At 39.7% G+C, this 23,935-nt stretch overlaps 1 protein-coding gene across 6 annotated transcripts in view; it reads right to left on the minus strand.

Annotated features, from left to right (window-relative positions):
- The window catches only part of KIAA0825 (KIAA0825 ortholog), a 264,884-nt gene that overhangs the window by 160,803 nt on the left and 80,146 nt on the right, over positions 1-23,935 (minus strand). For all 6 annotated transcript variants that reach the window (XM_072139641.1, XM_072139636.1, XM_072139647.1 and 3 more), the window contains exons 12-13: positions 22,705-22,818; positions 6,489-6,628 (exon numbers count right to left, since the gene is read on the minus strand). In XM_072139641.1, coding sequence (XP_071995742.1) covers positions 6,489-6,628; positions 22,705-22,818 — 254 coding nt within the window. The remainder of the gene's footprint in view (positions 1-6,488; positions 6,629-22,704; positions 22,819-23,935) is intronic.

The following is a 23,935-nucleotide window of genomic DNA, read 5'->3' on the forward strand; positions in this document are numbered from 1 at the left end:
GTTCTATTTAATATAACCCCTTTCCTTATAGGAAAGGTAGTGAATAGGTTACTTCTCCATGTCTTTACAGCAGTGAGATGCTTTGTTTCTATGGAGTGCTTGACCAACCTTCTATTACTGTTTGAATTCATTGTAGTAGCCTATTTGTACTGGATTGAATTTGTTTTCTTTGTATTATATATATTTATTTAATGTGTTATTTTTCTTATTTTCCATTAAACCAATCAAAAACCAGCATTCTAGGGACTTTCTTTTGTCCGAAGTTTGGAACACTGCGTAGAGATAAGTGATTTGTTGGTAAATGTCCTATTATGCATCCATAAACTTCTGCTGTACAAAACAGAATAGTCCCTTTGTACATAGCAATTTATTCTAATGCCTGTGTGTACTGGTGACGTACTTACTAGTCCTCAAATTGCATGACACTGCACATAGAATTCATTTAGGAATCATACACTATGCTGAAACTTTGTTATTGTGTTTACAAATCTTTGTATTATTTATTTGTATAATGTGCTATTTTTCTTAAAATAATAAAAAAAGAGAAAAATTCAATTAGAGCAAATAATACTTACCTATCACTTGCAGCAAATACATCATATACATACATCATATCCATGTGTCCAATGCAGCCAATCACTCTTCTCGATTTTGAGGTGAAAGGAATAATGAACCTGACGTTATCCTTCTAACACCATAGGGGACCATCAGAATGTTAATTCTGGAATTATGGATAAATAAGCCACTATGGGGCAAATTTACTAAGGGTCAGCACAGTGCATTTTCGTCAGGTTTCCAAACTATTTCCGATTTGCGCCACATTTAACACGCGATCAGATTTTGGCGCAATTGCCCCGATTTGCATGCGTCACAAACCGGGGGGTATGGCCGTCGGACAACCCGGCTGATTCGGACTGAGCGTGGGATTTACAATTCAAACTGTGTCGCAAGACAATGTACTTACATACACTGGGAAGTAAAAGGTGAACTCTGGCGGACCTCAGCTGGGAAGCAACACATGCAGGAAAATGGACACACAATCTTGAAGAAACGCCCCAGACTTCATCCTCGTCGGAGAACGCACCTCGGGGATCGCGACAGGACCGGGTAAGTAAATCTGCCCCTATATTTTTATTCTATACAAGTTTTTAAAAAAAGCCTGGACATTTTAAATTACTGATATACTGAATATTAATTTAAATTCCTACAAATATAAATTTTGCTTCAAAAGTTTGAAATGGGATTATTAATGCAAAAATCTTACAATTTTAAAAATTGGATGGGAAAGTAGGTATACTTAGCCTGTAAGCTGATACACGCCAAATTTAGCGAACATTAACAGTTCAGCATAAAAGCGTAACATTTGATATAAGTGCCACAAATTACAGCACACAAACCCCAGAAAAACTGAAATAAATAACTGAAATAAAAACTGAAATAAAAACTTCTGATCAATCTCCTACATAGAATGGAGAAATTTATGCCCACTTTTAGCAAAAGTGATTTCTAAATTAAAGCTAGACTACTTTATTGATGCATGTTGTGACAAATGTATGACTGCAAGTTCCCTTCTTTGATAAATCTGTCACAACATAAATCACACTTTTACACTTAGGAAATTTAGCAAGCCCTGCGCACCAGAGATCTGGCATCAAAAAGTCACATTTAAGGTATCTGGAGCAAAATGTTTTACTTTTAATGTTTACGCTGCGCATTACACTTTTGAATATAACATCTCGAAGTACCATAGAACCCACTTTTACATGTAAATATAATTCTCACCACACTTGTATCCATGATATAGGTTGTCCTGGAGCCATAACAAAAAGAAATGTATTCAACTTTATGGTCACAATAAAAAAAATTAGACATTTATAGGACGACGCAATCCCACTCTGTCCGTTTAGTGCCTCCTTCTTTAGACTTGTTTGGTGTAAGGTGCACACTTCCAGTTGTGTGGGGTGGGTGCTGATTTTCTCCTATACCTACTTAATGTCTACAGGTGGATTGGCCGATAGGGAGGGACCTGAGCAACAAATCAGCAACTCCTTAGTGTATATAAGAAGGGAGTAATGGTTTCTCATGAGAGATACTGTCTAGGGTTGTAAAGATAAAACTTACAATGGATCTTATTTAGGACTAGCAAGTACGTGTTGATCACTGGGTCAGACAAAACAATACAGAGCAAATGCCCAACGCTCCTCTCTTTTTTTGTCTGACACAGCATGTTTCTAGATTCAGGTTAAGAATATCTACATCTCTACAGTATTTTATGGGTTTCTCCACAGCTCAAACATGGAACATGTTTTAGATTTAAATTCAAAAGGAGATATATTTTGCTTACATTTTTTAAAAAAATTCCCAACTTTAGAAACTTCCAGGGTGACCATGCACTGATTCAGCATGTTGTGCACCTCAATTCCTCTACATGACACTCTGTGCCTTACTTAGGGTTTGGTCTCTCTAATTAGAAAGTACCAGTAAATACTACATGTAAAAGAATTTGACACATCAACCAAATGAGTTGTGGTGTTCTCTTTACTCATCGCTCCCTTCTTGGCACATGAATGGCCTCTCAAATGTCACACTTGTGCGTCCCTTGGGCAATGATACAGTGAAGAATCCATCCACTGTACATGTCCGGATCCAAGAGAAGAGGGTACAAACGCAAGATTTGAGCTGAGAGCCCAACTACTGCTCTTTGCTGTTCTACTGGTTTTATGATACACACATTATTTTACTTTATTAGTATATTGGGATAAAAAAATTTGGGGAAAATTTAAACCTTTAACTTTGGTGAGCTGCACTATGTAGCTGCATCAATCCATTTAGGGGTTCATGATCTTACAAGAGGTCTTTATATTAAATGTGGATCAAATGTAGGGTTTCAGTTGGATCAAACAGGAGCCCATGTCTTTAAGTTTACTACTTCTAACATCCTCTAAGGGCAGAGGACCATCATACATCTGGAGCAAAAAAGAAGTGAAGTTTTGGGGACTTTCTGCCCCATATATTAGCTTATAGGTAGAACCTCTTTTATTTTTGGATCAATTTATGATGACTTGTTAAAGCAAAAATGATGCTACATTAATATTTATGACTCTTTACCCCTTTACTACAGGGTAAGGTGACTAACTGACACTATATCATGGCAAGTCTGAATGAAGGTGAGTATGCAATCACCCGTCAGGTCAGAAAAGCAGGTGCATTGTTACTTTCAATGGGGAAAAATCTTGATTCTATACAACATACTAGATCAATTACCCATCCTTATACTGCCGGGTATCTATTCATAGCTCAATGTATTCCTGTAAAGGGGATGACTAGTTACACAATGCATTGAAAGGACTTCATTTTCTTTTTGTACACTCCACAGAAGTTACATGCTCATTTCCATGCCACGATAATTTGTTGCCTGTGTAAATAATTTAGATAAAACAAAGAAGGTTTCCTGTGAAGATAACACTGAAGATGTTAATTAACTAGGAATTAAAATAACAAATGGCACCGAGGGCTTTGAAGGTCATGTAACACTAATGAGAAAAACTATTTGGATATCACAATCTAGTAAAGAAGAAACTTTGCACGGACTAACCTGTCAATGTACAATTCAGAATGTTGCCCCACCTGTCATGGAGAAATATTCCTTTATTGGCACAATTTCTATTACAATGTGTACATAATATAAATAAATATTGGAGTTTGGCTCTTGTCATATCAGATGTGACAGCTCTAGCGAAATAATTAAGTAACAGAATATCAGAAATGGGAACAACTGAGGCAGAGAATTTTCAAAATTTAAAAGGACTGGCCACTTTTGTAATGTATGTGTAAGGCTACGTGCACATGAATGTGTGACTGCCCGGCCATAGCCGCGTGGGCACACGTCCGGCACCATGGAGAGGAAGAGGGGTGACCCTCCCCTTTCCTAGAGGTACACGGCACACAGGGCCATAACACGGGAAAAGATAGGACATGTAGGGATTTTTTCATAAGTGATTACTGTAGGTCCCACGTCAAGGGGCCCACACACTGCCGCTCCTTTCAATGGAAATGACAACATTCTGCTATACTCACTCGGAGACAAGAAGAAGAATGACCAACCACTCCTCTTTTCAATTAGGCAACCAGGAAGTCCCAGTCTCATTATTGGTGGGGTTCCTAGCAGTAAAACCCAAAAATTACACACTTAAACCGCAGTTTAAACTTGTGTTTGGACTTTCCACTACAATTTCCATTCACCTTTCTGTTATGCACCCTTTATTAATAGGGAAAAAAAGGTGCCGGGTGCTGTGTTATTTTTCTGCTATTAATAACAGATTGTTTGATGGAACCTGACAAGCAAGGTGTGAACTGAGCCTTACAGTGAATAATTTTTTTATAGAGGCATTCCAATTAAAAATTATACAATTAACAAATGATACAAATATCATAAATTAATCAAAATAACAAAATGAAGGAGAATATAACAAAATGCTGTAGCTTGTATTGTCCCAGGTTATCTAAGCAATTAAAATGGAATCTTGATCAAGTTTTGCTTGTCACCAAGATACCGCAATGTCTTCTAATGATAATACTAACACAGCTTGATATAAACAATTCCCATTAAATGTCCTAATGACTTCTAATGGTGCTTCTAATTAATTACACTCACAGCAAATTATATACATAAAAAAGGATAATCAGTGAGGTTATGGTGTAGTACAATAATAAGACAATAAAATATAGCAAACCCTCCATCAAACCAATCACAAACAAACATTCAATGGAGTTTCTTTCATCCGAAGTTTGGAACACTGCGTAGAGACAAGTGATTTTTATTGGTAAATTTATTATTGGTAAATGTCCAAAGATGCATCAAAGAACTGGAATTCATCAAGGAATCATAGGCGGTCCCCTACTTAAGAACACCTGACTTACAGACGACCCCTAGTTACAAACGGACCTCTGGTAATTGGTAATTTACTGTACTTTAACCCAAGGCTACAATAATCAGCTATAATAGTTATTAAAGGTGTCTGCAATTAAGCTTTATTGTTAATCCTGGTTACAGTTCCGAACTGCCTGCACTTGTTACTTTAAACTTTACTTGTTACTATGTTTACAAACCTTTGGACAAGATCTGAATGACCACGTTTTAATAGCTTAGTATATGAGAAATTGTTTTGCATTTTACTGGAAAAATACATACAAATCAACAGTATAGTGCATAAACTTATAGTATAAAAAAAAAATATATTATTTGGTGGTTAAACATACATATTTTATCTCCATCCCATCCCAAATGGGAACGAGTCAGCACTGACACTAGTTCATAAATTGTATTGTGGATGTTACAATACCAAGCATTCTGAGTCACTCAAATTTGTACAAATTTTTTTTAAATGTTACTTTACTTTCTCTTAAATGAGTGTAATAAATATTCTGTGCCAATCGGTATGTTTGTTTTGTAAAGTTACACTAATTTTAACATTCTAGCCTGCCTGCTACTTTGATGCCGTTCTATACATACGGTGCAAATGGATATTTTTCTAAAATTGCCAATTCCTAATTGTAAGTTTAGAATGATTTTGTGTTCTAGTTCTTTTGGTTTGGCATTATTTTGATGTTTAACATCACTCGTCCCAAGACCATTTTTGTCTTCTTTTTTGGCTTTGGTATCAATTTGTCCTGAGTGCTTGGAAGATTTGCATATACAGTCAACATGTATTATAGTGCTTAGGTTACCTTCTATGTACAGCAAATGTGACATTTTTAGAATTTTTGGAGTACTACAAGGCTTTACCTTTAAAATGTCAATTGCTTGCAACACAATAAACATAAAAGGTTCTTGTAAAAATTAAATCAAACTTTTTTAAAGCAAATCTTAAAAACTTTGAGTTGTGTATTGTTTTATCTTGTTATTTAATAGAATACTATGATCAAATAGTTGAATAGGGACATAAACCAATCATAACAGTACACCCACTCCTGCTTTATATTACAAGCGGTCCTCTACTTAAGAACACCCAACTTACACACATTGGTAATTGGTAACTTACTGTACTTTAGCCCTGGGCTACAATAAACAGATATAACAGTTATCCCAGGTGACTGTAATTATGTTTTATGGTTAATCCTGGTTCTTATGACAACCCAACATATTTAAAATCCAATTGTCAGAAACCAAAAAAAAATTGTCTGAAGCTACAATGATAAAATATACAGTTCCGACTTACATACAAATTCAACTTAAGAACAAACCTACAGAACCTATCTTGTACATAACCCGACTGCCTATAGATGGACTGTAAACCCCATTACCCTCCATAGAACCTCCCCCCATTTATAAGAATTCTACAGCAAATTCTGTAATAGTTCTACTGTTGGAAAGCTGGGGATATAACAGAGCACAAGTAAGTATTTTCTGCATATGCCTATACAAGCATGCACACAGGCATATATGTGTGCTTATAGTAAGACATGGATGAGATAGAGGATGTACTTACTTGAGCAAGTCAGCAAAGTTCTCGCAATGAGACAATCAGGATGCAGCAGTGTTTCCAGCAGCAAGTTCCAATTACAGCTTGGTTGGGATAAGAGCAGTTTGAGCTGACCCTGGACTGCCATTTCTCCTGCTGATGGAGTCCTTTCAAAACGTAAGATAAAGAGAGAATAATGTAGTTAATTTATCTATGAAATGAATAGCCTTAAAGTGCAGATGTAATGCTAACTCATTTAAATGTCAATTCCTCCCAGATTACTCAGAAAATGCTTTCATGCTTGCTTACTTTAAAACTGCTCAGGGAAGGAATTACATTTAATCTCAAGTAGCTAAGAGCAAATTAACATTTGGTACGCTGCCAGATATGTTACTGACACAAAGTAACTTCACTTATCCTTTGTGTTACAGCCATGTATGTTCTTGTTGGAGAAGATAAAAATTGGAACTTTTTGTGCATGAATAAATCTGCCTACACTAAGCTCTACCTCAGTGTCACAATAGCCAGGAGGGACGTGCAAATTACTTCCGTACACACGCAAGGGGCTAATGTAAAAACATAACATTCTGTGAATTATTGCTATATGTTGCCAAAATATTACTGAAATACTACAATGGTCTATTAAGGAGCTTCATTCTGTGAGTTTGGAGATTACCTGACATAAGAATTTAGATACAGGAAGTGTAAAGCCTTTAAAAATTTTTAAAATGTTAAACTTCTGCTCCAGGAGAATGTGTTTTGTGCACAGTGACAGATACTATGGAGACAGGGGCAATGCAGTAACATGACATCTGTCATACTAGCTTTCCATCATACAAACAATATAAATTATTTGCTAAAAGTGGACAATACCTTCAAAGGGCTATAATAATATTAATAGTAGTAAGACATTATTTGTCCGCAAGGGGAAATTCAAATGTCTTGAAGAGCTCTACATACTCGGGTACAAGCCGACCCAAGCCGAGGTACCTAATTTTAACACAAAAAAACTATTGACTCGAGTATAAGCCATGGGTGGGAAACACATTGGTCGTACCTCCACCCAGTATATAGCCTGCAGCCCATGCCCCCAGTATATAGCCTGCCAGCCCCTGCCCCCAAGTATATAGCCTGCCAGCTCCTGCCCCCCCAGTATATAGCCTGCGAGCCCCTGCCCCCCCAGTATATAGCCTGCCAGCCCCTGCCCCCCCAGCATAAATCCGGCCAGCCCCTGCCCCCCCCCATATAGCTTGCCAGCCTCTGCGGTATATAGCCTGCCAGGCCCTATAGTATATATCCAGCCCCCTCCCCCCAGTATATAGCCTGCCAGCCCCTGCAGTATATAGCCAACCCATTCCCCCCAGTACATAGCCGGCCAGCCCCTGCCCCGAGTATGCCAAGCCTTTAATATAAAAAATTAACACTGTACTCACCTTTCCAACACCCCCCACAGGTTCTCTTCTTGCTTCAGTGCCTCTTCAGAATCATCGGCTCCTCGCGCACAACTGACACACACAATGACGTCAGAAACTTGCCTACATCATTGGTTGTGCGTCGCTGGCATCACGCAGGACCTCAAAGAGGAGCTGAAGGACCTGAAGTGTTATTTCTTTTTATATACTCAAGCATAAGCCGAATTAAGTTTTTTCAGCAAAAAATACAGTGAATATCCACACTACGACTGACAGCTTGTTCTCAGATCTTATAGCCATTGGAATAAAGGTTCCTCTAAACCAGGATTCCCCAAACTACGGCCCGCGTTGGAGCCGGGCCCCAACGGCCTTCGACATTCAGGCAGGAGCCTTCGTCCGTCTGGACAGGAGGCTCCTGCCCGTCACTGTATAGTGCTCGGTGCGGCCGGAAACTGCCATTTGAGCACTATTACTGGAGCGATGTGGCCGGAAGACAACCTGGGCGCACATCGCTCCACAAACTAGGCCACGCGGCCACGCTCCCCTTCCTGCCCGGACGCGGCAAGAAGATAGTACAGGGTTTTTATTTTTTGTCAAAAACGGCAGTAAAAAGATTGTGGCGACTGAGGGCCAATAGTTAGTTATGAGGGGCAGCTTAGGAAATAATTAATTATGAGGGGCAGCTTAGGAAATAATTAACTATGAGGGGCAGTAAAGGAAATAATTAATTATAAGGAGCAGCATAGGAAATAATTAACTATGAAGGGCAGCTTAGAAAATAATTAATTATGAGGGGCAGCTTAGGAAATAATTAACTATGAGGGGCAGCTTAGGAAATAATTAACTATGAGGGGCAGTAAAGGAAATAATTAATTATGAGGGGCAGCATAGGAAATAATTAATTATAAGGAGCAGCATAGGAAATAATTAACTATGAGGGTCAGCTTAGGAAATAATTAATTATGAGGGTCAGCTTAGGAAATAATTAATTATGAGGGGAAGCATAGTAAATAATTAATGGGGAGGGGCAGCATAGGAAATAACTAATGGGGGAGGGGCAGCATAGGAAATAATTAATGGTGGGGGTATAGGAAATAATTAATTATTAGGGGCAGTCTAGTAATTAATGGGGGGAAGAATATTCAATAATTAATGGAGATGGGTCCAAGTATATTTAATAATTAATTGGGCCAATATATAAAATAGTTCCCCAGGGGGTGCAGTATATTAAATAATTAATTGAAAGGGGTACCAGTTTATTAAGGATGTGGTCACATGTACTGCTATTTATTTTTAAACTTTAGTCCAGCCCTCCAATGGTCTGAGGGGGACAGTGAACGGCACCCTATGTAAAAAGTTTGGGGACCCCTGCTCTAAACGTATCGGTTTTACATTTCAGCAGAAAAATCTACCACTGAAGGAACAAAGCTATGCAGCGGCTGGTCAACATTTCCTAGTATTTTTTCTGAATCAAGCAACTACCTTCTCTACCAACTTACCACCCCAGTTACCCCAATCCTGCCCCACCGTTGATCCAGCATTTTTAATAAATTTGTCCAGCCTTGTTTTATCTCGCTCATTTATATTTGACCCCCTAACTGCCACCAAAGCATCAAACAACACTTTTCTAAAAAACCCAAAAGAAGTCTACTACAAACATTAAAAGACTTGAAGTTACTTAAAAAATGCAATCTACTTGCACCCTTTTTCAACTGTGCATCAACGTGGTCAGAGATCGCATTAACGCCTCACCACGCGTCATAGACGCGTGATGAGGCACCATTACCCCCCAAAATAATTGCCATGCGTAAAGATACGCTTGGCAATTATTCCGTGTAGCGCGCAGGCTGAGCGGCCCGGCGCGCACTGTATAGGAGGGGAATGACAGTAGAGTGATCGCATCATGCGCGGGACCGCTCAGCAGGATGCAGCGATCTCTGGGATCTGTGAGCGCCGGACCCAGGGGAGACATGTGAGCCGCTGCTACTCGTCCTGCTCCAATTCTCTCTGCCTGCAGCAGCGGCCAGCAGTTATGTGATCCCGGGTGAGCCGCGGTACACTGCACTCTATGTGTATGTGAGTGAGTGCTGTGTTGTGCCAGTGCAGGGCCCACTTAAGGCGGGGGAGGTGTGTGACAGGGATATAATAATGATACAGAGAGCGGTTACACTCTGCATCCTCAGTATCTGTGTGACAGCCGTGCACTGCACTCCCGTATGGGCCATGGCCGAGCCTCCCACTGTGAGCACTCAGTGCCTCCAGCCACTAGCGCTGCACGGATCGGCCTCAGCATTATCAGCGTTCAGACAGAAACAGACAGGAAGCAAAGCCCACTCCTGTTTGATGTATGGTGACCCTGTGACCTAGCTGAGGAGGACAGCATGGTAGGAGTCAAGCCCTGTGTGTGCAATTAACCCTTTCAGTCTTGACTCTGACAGAGTTGGTTGTGTTTTTTTTATGCCCACTTTCTGCCCCCTGCAATGTTACCTGTGTGCCGCCTGTTCCACCACTCCCTTCCTCTTGACCTCCTATCTCTTTCCCATGTACAACCACCTAACTATATTTGCCAGGTCACCTTGCCTCCAAATTATGTCCCTGCTGCCATTCTATCAATGCTTCCTTACATTAACCCTGACGGTGCATTCACACAAGGCACATTTATTATAGTGTCTGCGACAGTTTTCTGTCTGACTTTGTACTGAAAAGAAGGTGCAAACTGCTTGTACATGTATTTATGAAGTGTCTGCGACAGTATTGTGTCACGGCAGCTGTGTCCGCTGTACCACAAAATCCTGCACAAAACAGGGTGTTCTGGTGCAGAGTCGGACCGTGCTCCATATTTTTTACTGCGCCTTGACCGAATTATGTCAAAGGTGCATAAAAAAAGTTGTTGACACTTCCCGAGCAGTGCAGGGGGCGTCAGATTCATGAAGAACGTGCCCCAGTTTTGATGAATCTGACGCACTTGTGAGGAAACTGCACATAGTACAGGCTTCTCTACTTTTGATAAATGTGGCCCACAGTGTTTAGACGTATGGGTAAGAACGCATGTGTTTCTAATGTTACCATGTGTTTGGATGCTTTCAAATCGTATTCTTTCATTGTTAGAAATGTATGCAAATGTGAAAGTGTTAACACAGCTGTTTACGTGTCCAGCAATGAATAAAAAGGCTTTCAAAGCAGCCAAACACATGATAACATGTAAAACACATAGTGGGGTTAGGAGAGGGGGCCAAAGTGGGGCCATAGGACACGTTATCTGCCACAAAATTTGGGAGCTATAGCAAAGGGGCCCACTGAGGTTCTGTTGCCCAGGGGCCTACTCAAACCTAGAGCCGGCCCTGTGCCGTTGTGTGTGCGCTGTGTTGTGTGTGCGCGCGCGCTGTGTTGTGCCAGTGTGTGTGTGTGTGTGTGTGTGTGTGTGTGTGTGTGTGTGTGTGTGTGTGTGTGCGCGCGCTGTGTTGTGCCAGTGTGTGTGTGCAGTGAGCAGACAGATGATTCTTTTTGTATAAATAGCGTCTATTAACATTATAAACACCTATGAGATGTGTATATGTATTACCAAAATTTTCATACTCCTCATCGGCTAAAAATACTCCTCAAAAATGGTAAGAGGAGTATTATTACCCTTTGGTAAAAATGTTAGTGCGACCTCTGAACGTGGTAATTGCAATTAATCCAATCCAATTTGATTTCTTATCAACATGGATCCCCAAATACTTGTAATTGGATAACATCTGTAATTCTGTGCCATTTATTCTGACCGGTTCAGGAGTTCCGCAACTAGACCTCCTAAAATCCACCACCGTTCTACATAACGATCTACAGTCTCCCGGCATTCAGACTCCTCACTATTGCGGACACATCCTACCACCAATGTTATAAGTTTTAAACATCTTCAAAATTCTTCTTCGTCAATTACAAAGTGCATCACATAAATACACTGTATGTTCAAAAAAAATAAATTCAATGTAAAAAATTGGTGTGATTTGTACAACTGTACTGTTCTTAGCTTTTTATCAAATACAGAATAGTTGCATACCATAGCTAGTAAACACAGACGAATGTAAAATAGAGGTGCAGACGCTCTGCCCTCCACTCCACAATATGAATTTAAAAAAGTCAGAAAAATAAAATTACTAAAATGAAAAAAAGGTTACACAAGTTGAATATTATTCTGTCTTTGAAGCACAAGTCATGTATAATCATTATGATGCTGACAGCAGATGGAAGTGAATGACATTTTACTTTTGTCTGATATGTACACAAAGCTCCTGACGCCAGCAAAAAAAAAAATCATGTATATTATTAAGTGGATCCATTGTATTACTTATTGGTATAATTACATTTCATATGCACATGAAGTCCAGGTCAGATTAAGTCTATAAAATATAGTGGAGTATCAGAAGCAGAGATTTGATTTTTTTTTCTAATGGAGTCTGAGTCTATAGCAAATTTTGAGCCTTTCATATATTTGTTATTGGCCTTTGAATTGAAGAAAATAATATACCAGTGCTTTGATATTCCAGAATCAGCATTTCACACAACTACAGAATATTTATATGCTCTCTATACCAAGGAATTGTGCAAATGGACACAAATATCACAGTGTACACATCAATGCTTTTATTACCTACCTGAAAGCAAAAAAAAAGATGGATATATAAAAGAAAGAATAAGAAAAACAAAGCTAATGGACATATACTAAGCATCCATAGCAATTTACCTGTTTTTACATATTACCTGTTTTTACATATTTTGCATATGTATTACTTTTAGGACACATGTACACGACACAAAAATTGGCCGCTTGCCGTCTGCAGTAAAATGCAACTTTTTAATAGATCAGTTACTACGGACTTTGTGACTGATGCATTAAAAAGTTGAGCATGTCCGAGTCAGAACTAGTGTCGGGAAGTAAGATTTCTCCTTATGGAGACTTTGGCAATTAAGGCAACCTTGTAGGCATGTGGAGACATATGGCCACTGACTACAGCATTCTGGGACAAGGAAAACATTGCCTCTTTTGCTACCTTGTAAGGCAGCCCCTTTAACATCTAGCAAGACATCAAGACTTTCAGGGAGCCTTATGACCTCTTACTTTCCAACCCTAGTCAAAAGCCTCTCACTTATCTAAACCATTTCCTTACACTGTACTGAAGAGACACAACCATGTCAAAAGTCTACAGTCAGAATCTGGGGTAGATATATACTGCTTTGTCTTTAATCCCAAGTCATGTCATTAGACTTCCGGAAAGTAATGTTGATGTTGAAGATGATCTTTCAACAGAATTTTATGCCTCACACCAGTAATACCAGTTAGTAAAGGGTAAGGGGTAAAGTCCTCTAAGTATCACCTAAATTATGTAATACTGAGGCACAGTACCTTAATTACAGCTGTTTTCCTGGTATTCAAGTGAGCAGACAGAGTTAATTTCTGAATAGAAGAGTCATGTTTGCACAAGGCTGCCAGTCTCTCTCTTTCGACGGCTTAGTGTGTCTTCAAAACTCAGCCTGAACAGATAAGACGTCCTCTCCCTGTACACTTCCTGTCCTTACAGAAATGCTGTCCCTCTCATGTCATGATGTATACAGCAGTGAGCACTTAGTGGGAAACTGCAGATGTTCTCGCCATTTCATGCACCCCACAATGGGCAGAGACAAGTGGCAGTGGGCAGGGTCAAGTGGTGATCAGCAGGTTCAACATCAACAGAGGCAGAAAAAGTTTGGGGAACAATTTAGTTGGTTGGAGGACACAGACTAAAGTTGGGATGCCTGCATTGAACTTTTCAACAAAGACACAAAGGGTGAGTTAGGTTTATTCTGCCTGTTCTTACATAATACAGTAATCTTTTTTGTATATAGTGCCATTATTTTCAGGGGATATCTACAAATAAAGTACAAACAGTCATATGGAACAATAGGAGTGAGGGCCCTTCTCGCAAGAGCTTAGGGGGTCTATGAGGAAGAAGGGGGTGACACAGGAGGTAAAAGAGCTTGTATAATGGCCCACAATAAAATAATTAAAAAAAATAAAGATCATATTGCTTGAACCAGTCATCAGCTGCCATCTTATATACAGAGTCCAAGGTTAATGAGGATGCAGATAAGCCTGTATTTTGCCAGATAACAGACAGGAGGATGACACAGATTGGATTAGTAAAGAGAGAGTTGAAATTTTATGCAGTTAGTGAGTGTTAAAGACTAAAGAGATGGGTTTTAAGAGCATATTAGAAACTCTGGTTGTTGGATATTAGTCTGAGAGTCCAGGGAAGGGCATTCCAGAGAATTAGTGCAGCTTTTTGCAGTTAATTTATTAAATAAATGCATAATGGAACCCAGTATATGGCCATTTTTTTTTGTTATCTCCTACAAAATGTCTATAATAGTAGTGGTTTTCATTACATAACTTGTGCAGGCAGGGGATTTTCTATTCATTGACAATAAGAAGAGATCTAAAAAAAATGAGGTTTAAAGGGGTTTCCAACATTAAATTTTCATAAGATATGCAATAGCTCTTAAAATTTGATTGGGGGTTTGTAACTACCAGTACCCCTACTGATCAGCTGTTCTCTGTAGCTCATAAATAGAGAATGAAATAGAACCAGCTTAGTGGCTGACATCAGCTACTGCATTTTAGCCCCATACAAATCAAATTCAATAAGAATTAAACTGCAGTAACCTGGTTTGACCACTACAAAGAGGAAAGATTGCTTGTCTGCACCTTCCCGCTACCCACTGTACTTGGTCATAAAAACTGTACTACTGCTTTTGTCCATATGGTGTGCTCGCCCTTTAAAAGTTTGGAGTTCTTACATTCAAATTGAAGCCTATCTGCTTAAAGAAAACAGAAAAGTGAACATATAGGTCCCCAAGGATATTTTTGTCATTGATAGGGACAGTACAAGTACAGAGGAAGCAAAGATATACAGTACAGACCAAAAGTTTAGACACACCTTCTCATTCAAAGAGTTTTCTGTATTTTCATGACTATAAAAATTGTAAATTCACATTGAAGGAATTAAAACTATAAATGAACACATGAGAAATTATTTTATTAAAAAAAGTGTGAAATAAAATGAAGGTATGTCTCATATTCTAGGTTCTTCAAAGTAGCCACCTTTTGCTTTGATTACTGCTTTGCACATTCTCTTAATGAGCTTAAAGAGGTAGTCACCTGAAATGGTCATCCAACAATCTTGAAAAAAATGATGCTTAGAACTTAGCATGAATGATGGTGCATCTAAAAGCAAACCGGATGATATAGCATGCTATTGCACGATGCTGTGGTAACCATGCTGGTTCAGTATATTTTAAATTTTAAATAAATCCCAACAGTGCCAACAGCAAAGCACCACCACACATCACACCTCCTTCTTCATGCTTCATAATGGGAACCAGGCATGTAGAGTCTAATCGTTCATCTTTTCTGCGTCGCAAAAAGACACGTTTGTTGGAACCAAAGATGTCAAATTTGGAGTCATCAGACCAAAGCACAGATTTTCACTTGTCTAATGTCCATTCCTTGTGTTATTTAGCCCAAACAAGTCTCTTCTGCTTCTTGCCTGTCCATAGCAGTGGTTTCCTAGCAGTTATTTTACCATGAAGGCTGCTGCACACAGTCTCCTCTTACCAGTTGTTGTAGAGATGTGTCTGCCGCTAGAACTCTGTGCAGCATTGACCTGGTCTCTAATCACCTACAATTTCTGAGTGTCACGGGTGGTCCCGCGACCCACATCGCGGGTCGCGGGCTCACCCGTGCCGCCCTGTCCCCGCCAGCGCATCTCACCCATCCCGGCTCCTGCCTCGCTTCCCTCTGCTGTGCGCGTGCGTCCCCGACTGCTAGGGCGCGCGCGCGGCACCTTCTCCAAATTTAAAGGGCCAGCGCGCCATTAATTGGCGCTGGCCATATTGCCAAATTCTTCATAAGCCTGCCTCTTCCTGTAACCCTTGCCGGATCTTTGTGCCTCATAGCCTAAGAGAAAGCTTCCAAGCGATTATTCCTGCGTTCCTGTGTATTCCTGCGTTCCTGTGTATTCATGTGTGTTCCCGCTCCTGAGTCCTGTGTTACCCGAGTTCCTCCGTGTTGCTGTGTTCCGTGTGCCTGTGTTCCCGCTCCCACCTGCCTGGACCTCCCCCGTTGCTGACCTCGGACTTGGACTTGACGTTGCATCTCTGCCGCCTGCCCTGACCCTGTGCCTGGACCTGACCACGAGACTGTCATATGCTAAGGTACCTCGACCTCGGCTGCCACCGCGGGCTGGTCGCACCTGTGGAACGACCTGGTGGTATCCTGCCACAGCAAGTCCAACCCGCTTTGCGGCGGGCTTGGTGAAAACCAGGTGCCGCTTGGGCTCCGATACCAGGTGTCGGCTAGTTCCATCTCACGCGGTGGTCCAGAGGATCCACTGATCCTGACAATGAGGCTGGTGACTTGGATGAACTTATCCTCCGCAGCAAAGGTGACTCTTGGTCTTCCTTTGCTGGGGCGCTCCTCATGTCAGACAGTTTCTTTGTAGTGCTTAGAACTGCACTTGTGGAAACTTTCAAAGTTTTCAGAGTTTTTATTTTTTCGCAGCTTTTTTCTATACAAATTCTAACAGTCTATTCAGTGGGACTATCAGCTGTGTATCCACCCGACTTCAGCAAAACACAACTGACGGTCCCAACCCCATTCAGGGTGCGGTCACACGTTGCAGTTAAAACTGCATCGCAATAAGTTTTTGAGGTGGTTTTTGGTGCAATTTCTAATTTTAACAAGTGAAAGACATCAAATCAGCAGGTGAATGACATTTGTTGAACAAGTTTCTTTTTCAAAATCAAATTCACCCATTCAGTTCATGTCTTTCACCTGTTAAATTACCAAAACTGCACCTAAAACCACCTTAAAACATGTGACCGCACCCTTATAAGGCAAAAAAATCCCACTTGTTATACCTGAAAGGGTAAGCCATAAAGTTGCTTGGGTAATCATTTACATACAATACAGACCAAAAGTTTAGACACACCTTATTTTATTTTCACATAAAACCATTTCTGGTGACTACCTCTTGAAGCTGTTCAAGAGAATGCCAAGAGTGGGCAAAGCAGTAATCAAAACAAAAAGGTGGCTACTTTGAAGAACCTAGAATATAAGACATATTTTTAGTTGTTTCACACTTTTTTGTTAAGTATATAATTCCACATGTGTTAATTCATAGTTTTGATGCTTTCAGTGTGAACCTACAATTTTTATAGTCATGAAAATACAGAAAACTCTTTGAATGATAAGGTGTGTCCAAACTTTTGGTCTGTATTGTTTGTAAATGATTACCCAAGCAACTTTATGGCTTGCGGACAAAGCAAATTTTTTAAAATCTGCCCTGTGTCACTATAAGTGGTTAAAACCTTCAAATGCTTTCATATCCAGATCCAGGTCGTTTTGAATAAATGAAGAGATTTCATGAGTGCTTTAATGAGTTTTATCCCACAATCAATGTGATGGGGTATTAGGGGATCTTTATTAATTTTATTCAAATTTAAATTCATTTTTTTAAAACTTTCTTTTAACTGTTTTACTCTGTCCCAGGGTAGGACATAAAGTGATAATTTGAACACTTGTTGAGTGTAATGTACTGCAATACTTATGTATGGCAACATATCACATTGTCAGCCTATGGAGAATGGCTGACAATCCAGCACAATCTAACAGGCAATTAATGTAGACAGTTCTGGGGTCCTTCATAGGACCTCAGGGCTGCCATGGAAGTGGAGGATGCTTGCCAGCAAGTGAAGCTTTCACTCACGGTGTACTCCCGCAGTGATCGCATGGGCTCTGCTTTGTGAGATCCTGTCCATCTTGCTAGCAAGAAGGAATTGAAGAGTTAGTCAATTTATCAAAAAAGAGCAAGCAATACAATAACAAATAAGGTGAAGAAAGAATCCCTTTCCTTAGATAAGATATATCATAAAGTTTCCTATATTTTCTTATATGATTGATTTTTACAAAGTTTGTTGAAGAGTTACAGTAATCATTATTATAGTTTGTCTGGGAAAAGAAAATTGTAAAATATACATGGTTTAAATTATGTATATTTAAAAAATATTCATAAATCCTAATCCATATTTGTAAAGAAATTTGTAGATCTAATAAAATAAGTACCAGCCCTGAAAATTACACTATAGCTATTTAGGGATCATGCACATTTTTTTTTTTTTGCAAATTTTAATTTAAAAATTCCACAGCAAAGAGCAAGAGCTCAAACTCAGAAGCTGTAAATGACGTGATGTGTTATGCAACACTTAGTGAAAAACTTCCCATATGCATCTGTTTAAATGGAATTAATAAAAAAGTAATTTATAGAATATTCTGTTACAAATATAGTTTTCCCTATGACCAGATGGAGAATGATCAAGTTGCAATATATACAAATTTCTGGCACTTACAGAAGATGCAGATTGAAATATTCACAGGAAAGTGATTTGCTCTAAGGGGAGAAATTACATGCTGTAGGAAAAACCTTGGCCACCGAACGACCACCGATAGCTGTATGGAGTGGTTCTATGTTGGACATATGGAGAGGCATATGCTATCTCATTCTCATAACCAACACAGCTCTGTGTGAGCAAGACGAGCCTCATAAATAGAAGAAGCAATATCTCATGAAACAGAAAAAGGCCATAATTTTAACTAAAGCGAATATTAACTAGAAAAAGAGAAGGCATTGACATTATTCCCAGAATTTTATGACAGATGTACAAAGAAAATGGGTTACTCATAACCGTGCAGTAAAGCAAATTAGGTGAAAGCGAAGGCACAATTAGACGGGTCAATTATTCGAACAGAAAGGCAAGGTCTGGAGAGAAAGACGACAACAAAATTATTGTTAGAAAGCTAAATTTATTGATGTGTTTTACATACAACTAATTGTTACTGTAAAATAAAACAAGAAATCAAAAGTCCCTAATCCCTCATAAACAGGGCAGTTAAATTGCTACAAGAATTATCCGGCATAAATATTATTTTTATTACATTACTTTGTTACTTATTTCAGCAAAGATAAAATGACACTTGTGTTAGTGACTTCCAAGAATAAAAACTTGGATATACTGTACTATTTATACTTCTTCACGACTGTCACGCGGCTATATACTCCCTAACTGCAAAAAGCTGTGAATATACAAAGTAAGTGAAAAAGAATATGGATGATTTTTCTGACCCACACATAACACTTCAGGTGGCACCAGGAAACCCAAGCCCAGGGACATTCTACAGGTCCACTAAATTCACAATGTCAACCGAAGGAGACCCAGGCATCATAACCATGGGGAAGGGCACAGCCTGCTACACTTCAGACCTAATAAAGTGGTTCTCCAATGACATACATGTTAGGCCCATCCACAAGTACAATGGATAATTCTAGTGATCCGTGGGGGTCCCATAACTGAGACCCCCACAGAACAGTATGTCACTGGAGAACCCCTTTAAAGAAAGCAGTTATTCATTTACCAGAAGGAACCACCCTGGCCACCAGGGATGTGGAATCCTTATATTTAAAGATCCCACATCAAGATGGACTGAAGGCCTGCAAAGATATTTATTGACTCTATGGTAAGACTTTCACAATTAATCCTTACACACAATTTCCTCTGACCTACTATTGTTACACTGACAATATTCTACTTATCTGAACGACAGGTGAAGACATTTCATGAGTGCTTTAATGAGTTTTATCCCACGATCAATCTGAACCTCAACGATTCATTTAGCAAATAAAACTTTCTGGATACTGAGGTCAAAATAAAGAACAATCAGATCAAAACATCATTATACCATAAACCAATGCACTTCCAAACATATAAAAAAAACTTGCTTGTCTACATTAAAACAATAACTTGATAGCCTCCAAAACTAGAATCCCATTTGCCAGAGCCTCCTGGAGGCCAAGCGGACAGCTCCTCCAATGCAAAACAGAAAACCATAGATTACCCATTGTTGTCACCTACAACTTACATCTTGAAATGTTAAGGGGAATGACAAGCAAATTATAACCTATTTTACAAAAAGGTGACCGCCTAAGATATGCATTTCCAGATCCCATCTTTTGTGTTATAACCAGGGCCCTAATCTAAAGTACATTTTCTGGAGCTCACTGTCCTTACCAACAATAACAAGAACTAATCCCTACAACCAGACACAATCGAAAACCTGTCCAGGCATTATAAATACTGGCAGGATAAACATTTCCAACTACAAAAAGGATTACAAGATCCCTGGTAACTTTACCAGTACCACTCACAATATGGTGTATCTAATTATATGCACCAGATGTGCTACTGAGACATACTGTAGGTCTCTATGTTGGTGAGAATAGGAAGGAGCAAGTTAGAAATAGGATAAACTATTATTTCACCAAAAAAAGGACATACATGACATCTACCTGTGCCAAAACATTTTTGCAAGCCTGACCACAATAATGAACAGTTGAGAGTTCTAATATTAAAATACTATTTCAAATCTCAGAGAGAGACAAAAGTCTGGCAGGACAAACATATAACATTTAACACACTCAGTACAGAGATTAATGTGTTGCACGGTCAGTGGTGGCCAACCTATGTCATGGGTGCTGGAGGTGGCACTCAGAGTCCTCTCTATGGGCACCCATGCCGTTACCCGAGCAGCGTTCCCAAGACAGGACTCAAGGCCTTTTGCAGTCCCAGGCAGCCCATGACCCTGAAAGGAAGCTAAAATGATATCTCGAAACTTCTTCTTCTTCGTTCTACTGTATTGGTGTCCTCAGGTGTCTTAATAAGTTACTGCTTAAATTGTTGCATTGGCACTCTATGAAAAATACATGGGTTTTGGTTGTAGTTTGGGCACTTGGTGTCTAAAAGGTTTGCCATCACTGCTATAAGTCATAAGGAATCTTATTCATATGGAAATATTTTGGTGCAAAAGTTGCACAAATTTGAGGAAATCACAGACATGTGACAATTTTTAAGCGAAGAAAAAAATACTCCCAAGATTTGTGATACATCCAGTGCAGCTTCCCACCATTTAGGTTTAAAAAGTTGCAAAAATTATGCACAATCGGCTTGTTGTGTCAAAATGGGTGCACATAAACGAACATGATGAAAGGCAGAAATATGTTAAATGAGCCCCAACGTAATTTATTCAGATGCTGAGCTGTACCAAGCCTAACAAAAGACCTGAGTAGGCTAAGGAATCTAATTTTTCATCACTATGTCTCCGCCCAGACGGGTTTACAGAAGCTTATATGCTGCACATACAGGACCAGCAGAAATAGACAATCCAAAGTCAGGACAAGCAGAGATAGACAATCCTAAGTCAGGACCAGTAGAGATAGACAATCCTAAGTCAGGACCAGTAGAGATAGACAATCCTAAGTCAGGACCAGTAGAGATAGACAATCCTAAGTCAGGACCAGTAGAGATAGACAATCCTAAGTCAGGACCAGTAGAGATAGACAATCCTAGGTCAGGACCAGCAGAGATAGATAACCTGAGGCCAGGACAAGCAGAGTTTTTTCCATCCAGCATACAGAAGATGGGTCAGTCAGATGAATTAGTAAAGGTCAACACATAGGTCATCACAAAGAAAAGAGTAGCAGTTGCAAACTTTTAGGCTATATTCACACTGCCGTTGCCCGCCCGTACCGTACCGGGCAACGGCAGTGTACGGGGAGAGGAGGAGGAGGTGAGCGCAGCTCACCCCCGCCCCTCTCCATAGCAACCTATGGCGCACGGCCCCGTATTACGGGAAAAGATAGGACAGGTCCTATCTTTTTCCCGGGTACGGAACGGTACGGTGCCGCACGTGTGCGGCACCGTACCGCTCCCGTAGGGTGCCGTGCGCCCATAGGAGTGTATGGGGGACGTATATCGGCCGTATATACGTCGGCCGTATATACGTCCCCCATATGTTCGTGTGAATATAGCCTAACAGAAACAAGTAAGAGAGGAATCTTTGTGCTTAGGACCTGGGGAAAGGTCCAAGGGAGATTAAAGACTTCTTCAATGGTGGAAAACCCAAGCGCATCCAGAGTGTAATGCAGCAGGCAGAGAGCGGACACCAGTGGTTGCAGCCCGGTGACAGTTGTATCACAGTTGTATCTCTAGCTCCTAGCATCAGTTGGGCCTACGTTCCCAAATCTTACAATCAACCATCTCTGATGTGAATGTCCCTCTTACCAATATTGGAGGACACTTATTAATCTAAGACAGAATTCAGTTGTGATTTGCACATTCATAAAGGGTTTTAGACAGTTTTCAGGCACTTCTATGACTAGTGCAACAAAAGCAGCATGGCCCATGAAAAGGGGTGTCAGTGCGCCAAAAATAATTCTAACCATACAAAATTTTGTCTATATTTTGTAAAAAAAAAAGCCAATTAATAGCAGGTGCAAAATACGACTATACAGACTTATACTAAGACAGATTTATCATTCAGCTTCAAACACTTATACAATACGGATGGTGTGCAGCATAAGACTCCGCACTGTCTTACCGCCTCTGCCCCATTCAGTTAAAAAAGCTACAGCTACAAAAGAAAATGAGCCGGCTTTGTCACAATATGTCTCTGGTTTATTTAGAATAGCTCAAATTGGTTATTCATTTGTAATCTTTTCTCTCCAAAACATATTCAAAAGACTCTGAATAATCATGTATTCAGCATCATAGCCCAAATCTCTGCAGCTATAATGAGATAAAATTGTATTATATTATAAGATAAAATAAATTATCTCCAAGCAAGAAAAAAACAGAAGATAAAACGACACATGATATTTGAAATACACATCAAAGTACTTCGTAATAAAACAAAAGATACTTACTTAGACAAAGAAGGGAATAGGTCTGGATTAATAAAAGTGAGCCAGAATAGAAAGTCTTCTGATGCCGCTTCCGAAGGATCTGAATGAAACTCGGCCAAAGTCTTCTTCATCGTCCTAGAATGACATTACTTGCAATAAGAAATTGAAACAATGCAATCTTCTTATTAAAGTGGAAATGTAACTATATCATACGTTTTTTAAAAACTAAAATGAGATAGAGTATTAGTTAAGGTCCAAAATGTTTTCTCTATTATCTGTAACTAATAGACATATTACAGGGACCCCAAACACCCAAGGAACACATAGTTCCAGTCCATGACCCAAAAACAAATCATGTACTCACAATACCCCATTTGCCCGCTGAAGTAATATTCTCTCCACTACCCGTCCACAGCTCTGAAGCTGGCAGACACAATGATGTCATGTTAAATAGCCAGGCGGGCTCTGGGGGCGTTACCACAGCCCTTTCATGCTTACACTGTGCAAGGAGCACTTCTCCCTCCCACTGCGTGCTGAAACTTTCTCTGTTGCAGTGAGAGGCAGAGGAAGGGTGAGACAGTCTAACAGCCTCTGAGGCTGCAGCATGGAGAAGCTCTGGTAACACACCCCAAAGCCCTTCTGGTTCATTAGCATAATTATAAAAGTTCATTTTAAAAGGAAGGAGGTCATATAATATTAGGAGATAAACACAGTCACAGGGCCTGGATCTATGAGTAAATGTCCCTGGTTTATCATGATGGATTTTGGTGGTAGACTTCCTTTAAGCTAATTGTTCCAGAATTCTGGCATATTTTGCCAAGTTTATCTTCCCCAATAATTTTTATTGAGTAAAATACCTACACAACAGTCTAGGATAAAAGCAATTAAACATGGGAACTATATCCCTAACTCGCTTACTCTCACTGTATTACATCAATGCAAGAGGACCCTGGGTAACAGGTGTAGAGCAGGGCCAGAAAAGCTGGGTCATTTTACCAGGTATACTTCCTTTTCCACTCTTTAAAGGGTGTGTACCAAGTTATATTGTTATTCCTCTATCCATAGAATAAGGGATAACAATGTGACTTGGTGGGTTTCTAGCAGTTTGGTTCTTCAACAATCCTCCCATCCTCAAAATCCCTGCGACTGAATTTCATATTATTGAAGTGTCAGAAGTCATTGGTTGACCACTTTATGTAATTTTTTTTATTATAGATTGGAGACATGATATTCAACAACTTACAGTCTTCCT

Source organism: Engystomops pustulosus, chromosome 1, assembly GCF_040894005.1.
Source record: "Engystomops pustulosus chromosome 1, aEngPut4.maternal, whole genome shotgun sequence".
NCBI lineage: Eukaryota > Metazoa > Chordata > Amphibia > Anura > Leptodactylidae > Engystomops > Engystomops pustulosus.